This window comes from Carassius gibelio, chromosome A25, assembly GCF_023724105.1.
Source record: "Carassius gibelio isolate Cgi1373 ecotype wild population from Czech Republic chromosome A25, carGib1.2-hapl.c, whole genome shotgun sequence".
NCBI classification, from domain to species: Eukaryota; Metazoa; Chordata; class Actinopteri; order Cypriniformes; family Cyprinidae; genus Carassius; species Carassius gibelio.
The window spans coordinates 8,140,372-8,153,339 of NC_068395.1; the positions used below are offsets into that span (position 1 = coordinate 8,140,372).

At 37.2% G+C, this 12,968-nt stretch overlaps 1 protein-coding gene across 4 annotated transcripts; it reads right to left on the reverse strand.

Annotated features, from left to right (window-relative positions):
• Window positions 1-5,978: 5,978 nt before the first annotated feature.
• On the reverse strand, window positions 5,979-12,375 carry LOC127947048 (carboxypeptidase A1-like). Of its 4 annotated transcripts, none has more exons than XM_052543952.1 (11): window positions 12,289-12,375; window positions 11,683-11,764; window positions 11,252-11,386; window positions 10,736-10,834; window positions 10,449-10,550; window positions 9,884-9,982; window positions 9,670-9,780; window positions 7,248-7,338; window positions 6,783-6,982; window positions 6,625-6,709; window positions 5,979-6,555 (listed from the first exon to the last, which is right to left on the reverse strand). In XM_052543952.1, exons 1-11 carry the CDS (start codon window positions 12,351-12,353, stop codon window positions 6,368-6,370), a joined length of 1,257 nt encoding a protein of 418 aa, XP_052399912.1. In that variant the 5' UTR covers window positions 12,354-12,375; the 3' UTR covers window positions 5,979-6,367. The 4 variants fall into 4 exon arrangements, with proteins under 4 accessions (XP_052399912.1, XP_052399909.1, XP_052399911.1 ...); XM_052543949.1 differs by lacking the exon at window positions 12,289-12,375 and adding an exon at window positions 11,985-12,131 and having other exon boundaries at window positions 6,046-6,555; window positions 9,658-9,780; window positions 11,683-11,765; XM_052543951.1 differs by lacking the exon at window positions 12,289-12,375 and adding an exon at window positions 11,985-12,131 and having other exon boundaries at window positions 6,051-6,555; window positions 11,683-11,765.
• Window positions 12,376-12,968: the final 593 nt, after the last annotated feature.

Consider the following 12,968-nt stretch of genomic DNA (forward strand, 5'->3'; position numbering starts at 1 on the left):
GGATTAAGAAGAGATTCTGCATGACGGGAAGCAACTGTCTCTGGTTCGAGCGGAGGTTGTATTACAGGAGTCGCGCGAGAAATAATCTGAGAGAGAGCACCGGTGTATCAGCACTGATTGCCCAGGTCACAAGCTGCAGAATATGACAGGATAACAGGGAAGCCGATGAAGCACCCTGAACTGTGACACAATGTACCATAACAGTATTCTGCTATACTATTACCGCGTTCCAGGCAACCCGTAACCCGTTTTTTTCCAACCTTCTACCCGTGAAAGTTCACTGGAACAGCAGTCAAACCCGTGAATTCCCACCCGTGAACTCATACTAGATTGATGTACTCCCAGTTACGAGCTCTGATGTCATATAACCCGCGAATCAACAATCAGAGCCCTTTACTGATAATATTGCAAATGGATGCAGTGTTTATGCAAGTGGTACACGTAAAAAAAACGATTTTAGGACAATATAATGTTACAATAAAATTAATAATCTAGTTACAATTCCTTGCACCCAGGAAGTTTGGCGTGACTTGCCTGGAACGCTACAAAGTCGTGAGTCTTGGTTTGAAGTCGTGACTTATGGGCTCAAAATCATGCCTGGAAAGTAGCATATACGTTTCGCTTTGGAACAGAGACATTGATTGGTAGTTCACATCTAAATCTCTGCTCCTATTGGCTGACCAGTGCACATTGGCAATGAGCGGAAGGCTTTCAGCATGAGCAAGTGTGAGCCAGAGGGACAGAAAGAGGACTGACCCATTCAAAAGAAGTGGCCCCTCAGGAAAAGTTGTCCGTGGGAATAGAGTCAGCGCTGGTTATGACATCTAAACAAGCACTGCCACTGCCATTGTTAGACGTGGCGAAACATTTGACATCACAACTGTCACATTCGAGGCCGGTGATTAAAAACTTGGTTACATTTAGTTAGAAATGGGAAGTGGTAATTGATAGGAAGTAAAACATAGAAGGAAGATCCTGGTTCTCCTATATTTGATAGAAACATGAATTGAATTCCTTGGCTTAATAGAGCCTCTAGATGTATTTTTTCCAAACTGTAGACTGAAAGTTGTTATGAATATTGTTTCATTCCATAGATTCATTCATTTGTCTTATATGGTTGTCACTGCAGCCAGTGGTTTTCTTTCATCACTTATTGCAGCAATTCAAACACAAGCCAAGTTGTAATGGTACATTTGAAGTTTAGTTGTGGTAAAATATGTTTTGACATACAGTACATGTACGGGACAAAAAAAGAAGTGGGTTTTTGCAAGAGGTGATGTAAATATGTAAAGTTCCTCTACTTGACAGCTTAAATTTTTCATTCAAACCGAAATGAAAAATGTATCGTCATTTACATGTCACACCAAAGTCACAAATATATATGTTGAAGAAAGTTCTTTAAGACAAAGGATGATGACTGAAGTTGTCAAGCCTCACAAAGAATGCAGACTTACCATAAAGGTAGTTAATATGGCTTGTGCACTTTGTGTGATGTATGGAATGATTGAAATGTAAGCCTTATTTAACTTAAAGTCTAGAAAATCAGATGTATCTGTACAGTGAATTCATAAACCATTCTGAATGATTTTTTCACAAATATGACTCGATCTAGTTATACCAGTTAGCATCTCACTAGAGTTTTGATGAATTAATAACAAATTATTTCAGCCTATTGCTCATGCAACGCTACTGTATGGCAGAAGACTTCAGTTATATTGTACTATAATGTTATATTATTATAGACTACAAACCCGATTCCTAAAAAGTTGGGACACTGTACAAATTGTGAGTAAAACAGGAATGGAAAAATTTACAAATCTCATAAACTAATATTTTATTCACAATAGAATATAGATAACATATCATATGTTGAAAGTGAGACATTTTGAAATGTCATGCCAAATATTGGTTAATTTTGGATTTCATGAGAGCTACACATTCCAAAAAAGTTGAGACAGGTAGCAAAAAGAGGCTGGAAAAGTTAAATGTACATATAAGGAACAGCTGGAGGACCAATTTGCAACTTATAAGGTCAATTGGCAACATGACTGGGTATAAAAAGAGCCTCTCAGAGTGGCAGTGTCTCTCAGAAGTCAAGATGGGCAGAGGATCATTGATTCCCCCAGTGCTGCGGCGAAAAATAGTGGAGCAATATCAGAAAGGAGTTTCTCAGAGAAAAATTTCAAAGACTTGAAGAAAGTTATCATCATCTACAGTGCATAATATAATCCAAAGATTCAGAGAATCTGTAACAATACCTGTGTTTTTAAGGATCAAGGCCGGAAAACCTGGATGCCCGTGATCTTAGCGCCCTTAGACGACACTGCATCACATACAGGAATGCTACTGTAATGGAAATCAAAACATGGGCTCAGGAATACTTCCTGAAAAACATTGTCAGTGAACACAATCAACCGTGCCATTCATTGTTGCCAGCTAAAACTCTATAGGTCTAAAAAGAAGCCATATCGAAACATGATCCAGAAGTGCAGGCGTTTTCTCTGGACCAAGGCTCATTTAAAATGGACAGTGGCAAAGTGGAAAACTGTTCTGTGGTCAGATTCCAAGCTGATATCAGTGCTCAGTTCAGAAGCCTGCATCTGTATGGCATGGGCAGCTTACACATCTGGAAAGGCACCATCAATGCTGAAAGGTATATCCAAGTTCTAGAACAACATATGCTCCCATCCAGACGTCTCTTTCAGGGAAGACCTTGCATTTTCCAACATGACAATGCCAGACAACATACTGCATCAATTACAACATCATAGCTGTAAAGAAGAAGCATCCGGGCAGTGAAATGGCCAGTTTGCAGTCCAGATCTTTCACCCATAGAAAACATTTGTCGCATCATAAAGAGGAAGATGCAACAAAAAGAAGAACTTAGACAGTTGAGCAACTAGAAGCCTGTATTAGACAAGAATGGGACAACATTCCTGTTCCTAAACTTGAGCAACTTGTCTCCTCAGTCCCCAGACATTTGCAAGTTATAAAAAGAGGAGGGGATGCCACACAGTGGTAAACATGGCCTTGTCCCAACTTGTTTGAGTTGTGAAATGTGAAAGAGCCATGAAATTTAAAATCAACTTATTTTCCCCTTAAAATTATACATTTTCTCAGTTTAAAAATGTGATATGTCATTTATGTTGTATTCTGAATAAAATATTGCAATTTGAAACCTCCACATCATTGCATTCTGTTTTTATTCACAATTTGTACAGTGTCCCAACTTTTTTGGAATAGGGTTTGTAATATCAACTCCTGCATGATCTGTTTGAGGTGAGGGTGAAATTTCTGCTGATGTCAAATATGAAAGAGTCTGATATTAGCCTCAGGTCTATACAAGATTGTACCAAGTGTACATGGAGCTAGCCGGTTTAAATATCTATGTCCATCGATCAGGTCCAGACATCTACATAACTTTCCTATTAAGGGGTTAATGCTGTTAGACACAGATCTAGACGGAAATCTATTAGCAATAAAGTCTGTTGCTTCATTGAAATCGCCACCAATTAATATAAAGGCAGAGGAATATTTAAGTTTCAAATTATTTACATTATGGTTTATACCATTAAGAAGTTTTATTTTTTTAAGAATTGTTGAACCCATATATGTTAGCCGTTATAAAGAAATTATTATTCAAGAGAACAATGATCTTCCTATCCCTGAAAAAAGTGTTTCTATCATTTTCCCTGAAACCCATTATCTAGTAGAATAATGACCCCACCTGACGAACTAGAGTTATGACAGAAATAAATAGAGCTCCCCCACTGTAAGCTAGAACTTTTCATCATTCACACAAGAGTGTGTCGCTTGCAAAAAATAAACATCCATTTTCATTGATTTACAAAACAAAAATAAAGAATTTTGTTTGTTTAAGTCACATTGCCCCTGAATATTAAAAAAAAAAAACAAGAGAAATACGAACTAAAAATACTACTGGAACTCAACTCTGAGTAAATGGAGCTGTTACAAACAGCTACAACAAATAAAGTACTTCTTAGAAGATATGTAGAGCATAAAGCTTGAATTCCCAATAAAGCTTGGGAAGGTTAACACACCCTGTCGTGGATATATATATCATACACAGAAATTCTCTTCCCATTAATGAAAGCAACTGGCTCATTAAACCCAGCTTTCTTTCCTTCACTTCTTGCCATTTCAACGAGCGGCCAGAGTTTGTATCTCGCCTCTTTGTCTTCCTGAGTGAGATCTTCCAGGATCCGAATTTTCTTCTGTTTCAGCAGCTCAGATCGTTTGGCTTCTGCCCATATTGCTTCACGACAAGTGCAGGATAAAAACTGGACGATGATCCGCCGCAGGTTGGAGTTTCCAGACTTGGGGTCAGGTCCATTTAGATGTTTCCCCCTTTATGCTCAGGTATCCCAGCTACCCGGAGGTTCCATTTGTATTTGTAGCTATCCAATCCACTGCATTTCTCCTTAAGAGACTTTTCTTTTTCGAGGTTCTCAACCTTTGATTGCAGCAATTCAAACACAAGCCAAGTTGTAATAGTACATTTGAAGTTTAGTGGTGGTAAGATATGTTTTAACATATTTGACAAAAGTGGATTTTTGAGATGATGTCAAGATGTGAAGTTCCTCTGCTTGACAGCTTAATGTTTTAGTTCAGCCCAAAATGAAAAATTGTAGCATCATTTACTCACCTTCATGTCGTTCAAAAGATAGAAAAGATATTTTGAAGAAAGTTCTTCAAAGACAAGGGATAAACTTCACTTATATTGTACTATAATGTACTAGTATTATAAACTACATTAATGGTGCTTTTACAGTGCTTTTGTATCCTTTTTGAAGATAGAAATATGCAATCATCATGCAGTTTGCTGCATGCATCCCAATTCTTTACTAAAATGTATATAATATACTGCATAATGATTAGCCTAAATATCACTATTCATTCAGTATAATCACAATATTAATTGCAATAGTTGCTTGAGTGCAATATTCGCTGATGAAACATGCACGATTCATATGGACTCACCAGAGATTTGGTATTTTTTTAAATACTGTTATCAACATACTATGAAATGGGACACACTAATATGGCGTATTACAAATATTAGATATTATGCATACTGCGATTTAATCATTAAATTAAAGGTAGAGTTGGAAAAGAGGCTGGAGGTTGAGCCACGGGCCACGAGAGGAGGAACTGAGGGACTGATGGGGGATGATGATGACCGGGATTGCAGACTCATTAAAGTTCTTCGGCTCTTGGGCGATGGTGTGTGTTGTCCTTCTTTCTTAAGGCACAGGCTCACAAGTCACAGCAGGCGGAAGCTTCTGGTCAGCAACTGACACTTTGGCAGGTGTTAAGGAACTCCTCCACAGAGTCCTCCAGGCTTCAGCTGTTTTGAAAAGTAAACACAGTTGCTCCTCTTAAGAAACTGTTGCCTTATCCCTCAACGGGGCAACATTAATGGATGCAATTTCCATTGATCTTCATTTTTGAGGGTCCAGTGTTCTGTCTGATAAATGGGCAATATTAAAATGGTAATCTCTTTTAGCTAAATAAATTAAAATAAAAACAAAACACTAAAAACTAAAATCAGTTGTTAAAGTAGTTCAAAACTAAAATCAATGCTACAAGTAAATTTAACAACTTTATAATGCACAGTATGTTGGATAAATGGATATTCATTTTAAGATTTGCTGAAGAGTATGTTTATTTGTTATTTAATTATTGTTTTTGTTTTTTTATATGAGTTTTAAGGGAGTTTTAGATTGAGTTCTTATATTTAACTTAAACTAAAATCTCTATTTAAATAAAATAAAATATATGAAAAGAGCAAACTTATTTTATGTCAACAAGATGCCAAGGCAACATTTCTCATTTTTATTTAGTTTAACTTGATGCAGTAAAATAACTAAAACCAAAACAGAAATAAAAATAATAATAACTAAATTTACACAAAAAAACAACAACTACACCGAATAATAATTGTTTTTTTTTGTGTGTCTATTTTATTAATAATAATGCTAAAAAAAAAAATAGACAAAAACACAACAAAATAATAGTATCTCAGTGATGCTAAAACCCCACGACCATTAGATGATTGCAAATGTACCCTAAATGCACAAATAAAAGAATGAGAGTCAAATATCTAATATCAACCGATACTGATCAATTAAGAAAAAAAAAAAACCTAATAAACTCCAATACTTTATCTGGTACAGATACTGTATATTAGTCAGTATCCAGAGATTTGCAGGGCTGAACAATATATTTAAATTTGTATTGTATATTAAAGCAACATTGATAAAACAGTTTTTGTTGTTGTTTTTATTTTATTCATTTATTAACACTCTTATTTACTTTGACTCATAACAGAAATATTGTTGTATTTTTAATATGGATTTTTCCTGGTGTGCTTCATGATGGTCATCAGGGCCAGCCAGGTCTCCTCAGCAGTGGGGACGATTTGATTGGCAGGCAGGAGGAAACCATACCTGCCAGTGTCTCTCAGCTCAAAGGTGTAGGAGTACTTGATGCCTTGGTTGTAGGTCCAGTCAATAGTGCCTCCACTGGCTTGATCTGTGAACAGAGAGATTGTTAGCAGGGTGCAAAACTGATATGAACTGAAATGAATCTCATCAAACTTACAGATGGTAGTAATGATGCTTCCAAATCTGTACTGAGTGTTGTACAATGACTGCAGGGCAGAGACAGTCTTCTCGGCGAGCTTATTCTATGGGGACAATACAGAATTGATTTTAATGGCTGCTACATTTATCTAGAATATTATGTTCCCACATGCATACCAGTTCATCATTGTCCTTTGCAGGAGTGTGTGTGTATCCGTATGGATAAAGGAGCATCTGGGAATAGCTGTGGATGGACACAAATGCTTTGAGTTTGCCGTGAGATTTCACAAAGTCCACAATGGCCTTGACCTCTCTCTCAGAATTAGCTCTGGGTCCACGATACGTCTGAGAGCAAGGGTTGCCACTGGAACCAGCACCTGAAGTTGGAAAACAGAGGAAAAACAAGAAAGTATTACATTCAACTGGAATCTTCAAAGCCTCTTACAGTAGGGCCATAAACACAATAGTCATTGATTAGAATGTAACAATAATCAGAAATGGCCAAATTGTCCAATATTTGACTAAATGTTGTTTAGGCTGGTCTGCCTCAGTCTTCTACAGTGGAAACCTTTTTCTGCTACGTAGAGACCATTACCGTTTATTTAAAATATGCAAAAGACTGAAATGATGAAAGCATCTCACCTCCAAAGCCAGCATCCCAGTTCCTGTTGGGGTCAACGCCAACACACCTGGAGCCAGGGTTCAGCTTTCTGGTTTTACGCCACATGCGGTCCTTAACCAAACAGATTTGCAATTGAAAAGCAGTCCATTGGAATAAATTGTCAAAATATTGTTGTTCTGAACTGAATGTGTATGTGAAGTCCTCCAGACATCAGGCTTTAAAGGTGCCATCTGTAATGTTTGGCAAAAAAAATCAAGTCATACTCCACATTCCATACCAGATGGGGGCAGTATGCCTCAAAGTGAATTGGTCTACTCTAGAGTAACAAACGAGAAACGGCATAGTCTCTATGCTCCGCCCCTACCTTCACAACAACACTACAGCCATAGCCGAAGCCTAACTGTGCGTTCACACCGTCGGCGTCTAGAGCGTCAAAAATCGTTCTTGCCGCTCTGCTCACGACGCTGCAGAAAGATTTGTGAGCGGTCAGACGCTCTGACGTAGATCGAATGCTTATTTTGTATTTAAAGCGGCCGCAAAGCAAACAAGCTTGTTGATCTCGTGCAGACTAACCACAAGGAGTTATAACCTCATTAAATATTGTTGTGGACGAAATATTAGGATCCTTTAGTTAAAATGAACAATCTCAGACACCTTGGTCCACGTATCACTTTTAATTAATTTTTTTATGTCCCTGTAGGCAAACAGGGACACATCATAGATGAATACAAACGCTAAACAGCAATAATCAACCTGTCCTTTATTCTGCTTGAGAACTAATGTGCCAACTCTCAATCATTCACCGCGAGACACACGCAATTGACTCTTTTCACACGCTTTCACGCCACACATCAATTTTTTCACGCACAGAAAAACCACGAAGCAAAGAGGACACGGAGACCAACAGACTAGACAGAGCAGATTAATCATGATACATAGGGCTGTGCAAAAAATCTAATGCGATTTTCATGCACCTCTCATCAGTAAAGACGCTCCTGTAATTAGAAATATATCTCCAGCCTGTGCATTCAGATCAGGGTTGCCAGGTTTTCACAACATATCCTGCCCAGTTGCTTCTTAAAACTAGTCCAAAACTAGCCCAATCGCGTTTCCGGGAGGTTCCCCGATAAAAATTGCTTCCCGGGGTTAAAATATAAATTTTTGGGAAGGGTTTCCCTGGTAAATTTAGCATTTTAGGGGCTAAATATCACGTTATTGGTATTGGGATTGCTTCAAACCGCGGACATGAAAAACAATCGCAGACTTGGCAACACTGGTTCAGGTGGAGCGGCAGTTACTGCACAGAGCCTTAGTCTACCGACAACTAACACAAAATCGCTTTCAAAATCGACAAAGAATCACCTGCGATTTTAACATCGATGTTGTGTAGATTGTCAGTGAATTACGGCTCTGTGTAGTAAATGCCAACCAGTGTTACCAAATCTGTGGTGGTTGTTTTTCATGTCCGCTGGTCACAGCGACCCCAATACAAATAACGTGATATTTAGCCCCTAAAATGCGAATTATACCAAGGCAACCCTGCTTAAAAACCTATATTTTAACCCCGGGAAGCAATGTTTTATCGGGGAACCTTCTGGAAGCGAGATTGGGCTAGTTTTGAGAAGCAACAGGGCAGGATTTGTTGTGAAAACCTGGCAATCCTGATCTGAACACACGTACTGGAGATATACTCCTAATTACAGGAGCGTCTTTACTGATGAGATGTACATGAGTAAAGACATGCACAGCCCCATATAATAAAATGGGTAACGTTAAGTTATAGCTAGCTAATTATCAAACGCAGCTACGGTTAGCCATCGTTAACATTAGCACGTTTATCGAACAGCCTTCAATACATTTCTATGTTATAACTTCCCGAAAACAAATACACAAACATATAAAACAAACTTCTAGCGAAATACTAACAGCATCTAACTTGCAAGTTCGGAGTCGAACCTCATTTCTTTCAGGTCCATCAGTTGTCTCCAGCGATTAAAAGCAGTGCCGATGTTTACTCTGGTATTCTTATCAGATTTGATTTGTGATTCCGAGCGCGTTGTTTCCCTGTAGCGGGTGTTGGTCTCTTGCCAAGGGCTTCAGCTATCCTTCCGCTCTCTTCTCTGAACTGAAAGTAGTGGGCAGTACTTTCCACACGATTGACATCAGGTTCAGGTTCAGGTGCGAGTTATTCATGTATTGCAGGTTGGCTGGTGGTTATGTTGCCCGCATACAGCCTCCCACGGCCGAAACTGGTATTACAACACCTGTCGGGCCGGGGCTAGTAATGCTAATGCTAATTAAGGTTGATATCTCTGCAGCACTATAACTTGACATTTTTTTAATGACATCATCGCCCTTATTTCTTCTCATTCTTTTGATGCGTGTAGGTCATGTTATGGATTTTTTTACCTCAATTTCTGCATATGGCACCTTTAAACTCACTCTGTTGTGGGTGTATGCAAAACCATCAGGGTTCGTGACAATCTCCAGGAAGATATCATAGTTGTTAAGGATGTCGGTGAGGACTGGATCACGTTTGTAGTCTTTCACGATCTGCATACAACATATACATATGCTTTAGTATGTTTCTGTTCAAATCTGTTTTAAAACATGTTGATTTGTTTGTATATGCTAATTTAGAGATGAATAGCTTTACCTTTTTGGCGAACCAGGTTCCGCTGGCCTGGGTGACCCATTCTCTGGAGTGGATGCCAGTGTCAATCCAAATACCTGGACGGTTCGCTCCAGTGCTGAACTGAGAGTGAGAGGACGTGAGGATACAATGATGAATGCATAATTATTTAATAAAAACACTGCATATGGATCAAGATATATGGGCCTATACATATACAGTGGGATCCAAAAGACCACACTGACAGATTTAAAGCTAAATTATTAAAGCTAAATTATTTTTTCTGTTAAAAAACAAATACCGCAAAAATCACATCATCAGAATTTAGAAAAAACAATTAAAAACTGAAACTGTGGCGTGACCTCATATTGTTTCATACTATTACTAAGTTATTATTGATTAATGTTTTCTTGAAGAAAATGAATGTTAATATTCCAATACAATTTTCACTCAAATTGTTAATACAATTGATAATATAAAATATTTCACAAAATTACTAATGCGGAAAAAGTATAAAATTAGAAAAATTTTAAGTAAATCTTAATGTTAATAAAATTAGGCACATTCAACATTATTCATCATGACCTACCTTCAGGACGTTCAATGAGCGTTTCTCGTAGCTCCGACCAATCACAATTTTGCTGACCAGATTTCCGTTCTCTGCCACAAGCATGTCTATGAAAGAGTCAATCTGAGAGAAACATGGTGAAGATCAAATGACTGTGTATATTTTGTGTGTAAAATTGTTCGATAGATACAAAATTATAAAATTCTGAAAAACATATGAAACATTTAAACATAGTCGCATCCAAAAAGTCTAAATACCGGTACTAGAAATGCAATACAGTCATATAATTTAATTTGTGCAGAACTTACCTCATTTAGGTTATGGTACGCGGAGTAGACAAAGTCATCAGTACTTTTTGGAGAGGAACAATTTTTCACCATCTCACGTTCCTCGTCATCCAGCAAGTCCTTACAAAACAGGAAGAATGAAAACATATTTAAAAAGTTACAACTTTAAATTTTATGATTACCCTAATTACTAAATACTTTAAATATGACCAAAGAGTCAGTATTGTGGTGTAGTCTAAGGATACCCAAACGGGGGTTTGCAAGCCCGTGGGGTTAAAACAATCAAAGCAAAACACAAAAAGATGTAATAATTTATTTGTTGTGTCCATTAACCAACATCAGAGAACCCTGAACATAAATTGGTCAATAATTGAAATATTTCATTAAAATCTCAAGGGTTACTTCGAGGAAATTTTTAAGATCAAAGGGGTCCAACTGACAAAAAAGATCCTGGTGTAGTCAAAGAATGGGTTTCATATGATGATTTATTGTCTAAATGTAATCATGCAATCAAAAAGTTAAAATGAATAATCCCACCTGGACATCCATGATCATGACATCATACTGGATCTGATTGTTTCCCAGGAACGCCCTGACGTCCTGGAGACTGTGAAACGGGACATGGACGTCCACAGGCAAGGACTCATGAATGGGCTCCCTCCAGAAGTCCAACTGAACACAGAAGGAAAATGTGACCATGGACCACAAAACCATAATGGTCAAACAGAGATATATACACCATCTAAATAATAAATAAATAAGCTTTCTATTGAAGTTTGGTCTGTTAGGATCGGACGATATTTGGTTGAGATACAACTATTTGAAAATCTGGAATCTGAAAACATCTAAATACTGAGAAAACCCCTTTAAAGTTGTCCAAATGAAGTTCTTGAGGCATATTACTAATATAAAAAAAAATAAAGTTTTAATATATTTACAGCTCTCTCTCATCTTGATGGGGGACTTACCTCGAGATGTTCTTGCTCAGAAAGCTCCTTCAGGAGAGAGATCTGCGCCTCATCTTTTGCGGTGATCCGAAGAACCTGGTTTCTGTAGAGACAGCACACATGCAGGAATGCTTCTTAAGATATGTGGCTCCATTTTAATTGTCATTGCAAAATTACATTTTTTGCCTATACAATGAAAGACACAGAAAATGTTCAAAAACAACAACTTTTACATTCCGCAGAAGAATGGTATGGAACAACATGAAGGTGAGAAAAGGATCATTTTGGGATAAAATAATCATTAAAGACTCAAGTGACTCAGTTCTCAAAAGTCTTTTTGGCAAAATTGGCCACAAACAGAGTAGTTAAAAATAGTATTCCCTTCATCATCTTGTGTAAAGTAAAGCTATCAGTATTAAAGATCACACTTTATATTTTATCACTTTAGCTCTGACCATGATGATCCTTCTTCTAAACTCTCAGCACTGAATAAACCACAGCTTCCTCTGTCAAACGCAACGCAAAATGATGCACTGTTTTCGTGTTTTGGTACATAACCATGCAGAAAACACATATATATTTTATTCATTTAAGCTAGGATACTGCAAACCAGATTTGTGAGCTCACCCCTCAAAGGTCTTTTTGGCAAACACGGCCACACACAGAGCAGTCAGCACCAGTAGCTCCTTCATCTTGCTTGAGTGGAACTTTTTCTAGCCAGAATCACTCTTTATATACTCTCCTGGTGGCTGTGACTTTGTATTTGAGGTAGTAATGGTTTGCAAGCCTGTTGCTGTTGTTCCCACAATATTATACAATACTAATGCTGGAGTTTGCCAAATGAGAGCAATGCATCTGTTTTTCCTATATGCTATAGTATAGCAACATATGGTTTATTGACTAGTAAATGTAATCAGTAGAGCCTCAGCAGGTTTGGCCTGAGATAGAAAAATTAAAACAAGCCCAAATCAACAATGATGTCCAATTGAGAAGACCATGTTGGGGAAAATATGCTAAATTATTTTGTTAGGCCTTTTTATATAATAATAAATAAATGTATATTAAAAAAATGATAATGATGTATATTAAGTTAGAATATATAACATATAATATAAAGTATAATTCTCTATAATAAATAATTATATATTTTATTATTGATATTATTTATATTTATAAAAGTTTATAATCATACATTATTATTATTATTATTATTATTAATTAGATGATAGACAGCAAAGACAGTATTGGGTACCATTTGAATTAATATTGTATGGGAAATATGTTTATATTTAAATAACCAGATAGAA

Bases quoted from the DNA above. Each gene is read 5' to 3' on its own strand.
- LOC127947048 (XM_052543949.1), bottom strand. From the start codon at position 12,051: ATGATGAAGGGAATACTATTTTTAACTACTCTGTTTGTGGCCAATTTT. The intron at 11,387-11,682 runs GTAAGTCCCCCA...TTCTGTGTTCAG, and splicing joins CTGAGCAAGAACATCTCGAG to TTGGACTTCTGGAGGGAGCC. The intron at 10,551-10,735 runs GTAAGTTCTGCA...TGTTTCTCTCAG, and splicing joins CGTACCATAACCTAAATGAG to ATTGACTCTTTCATAGACAT.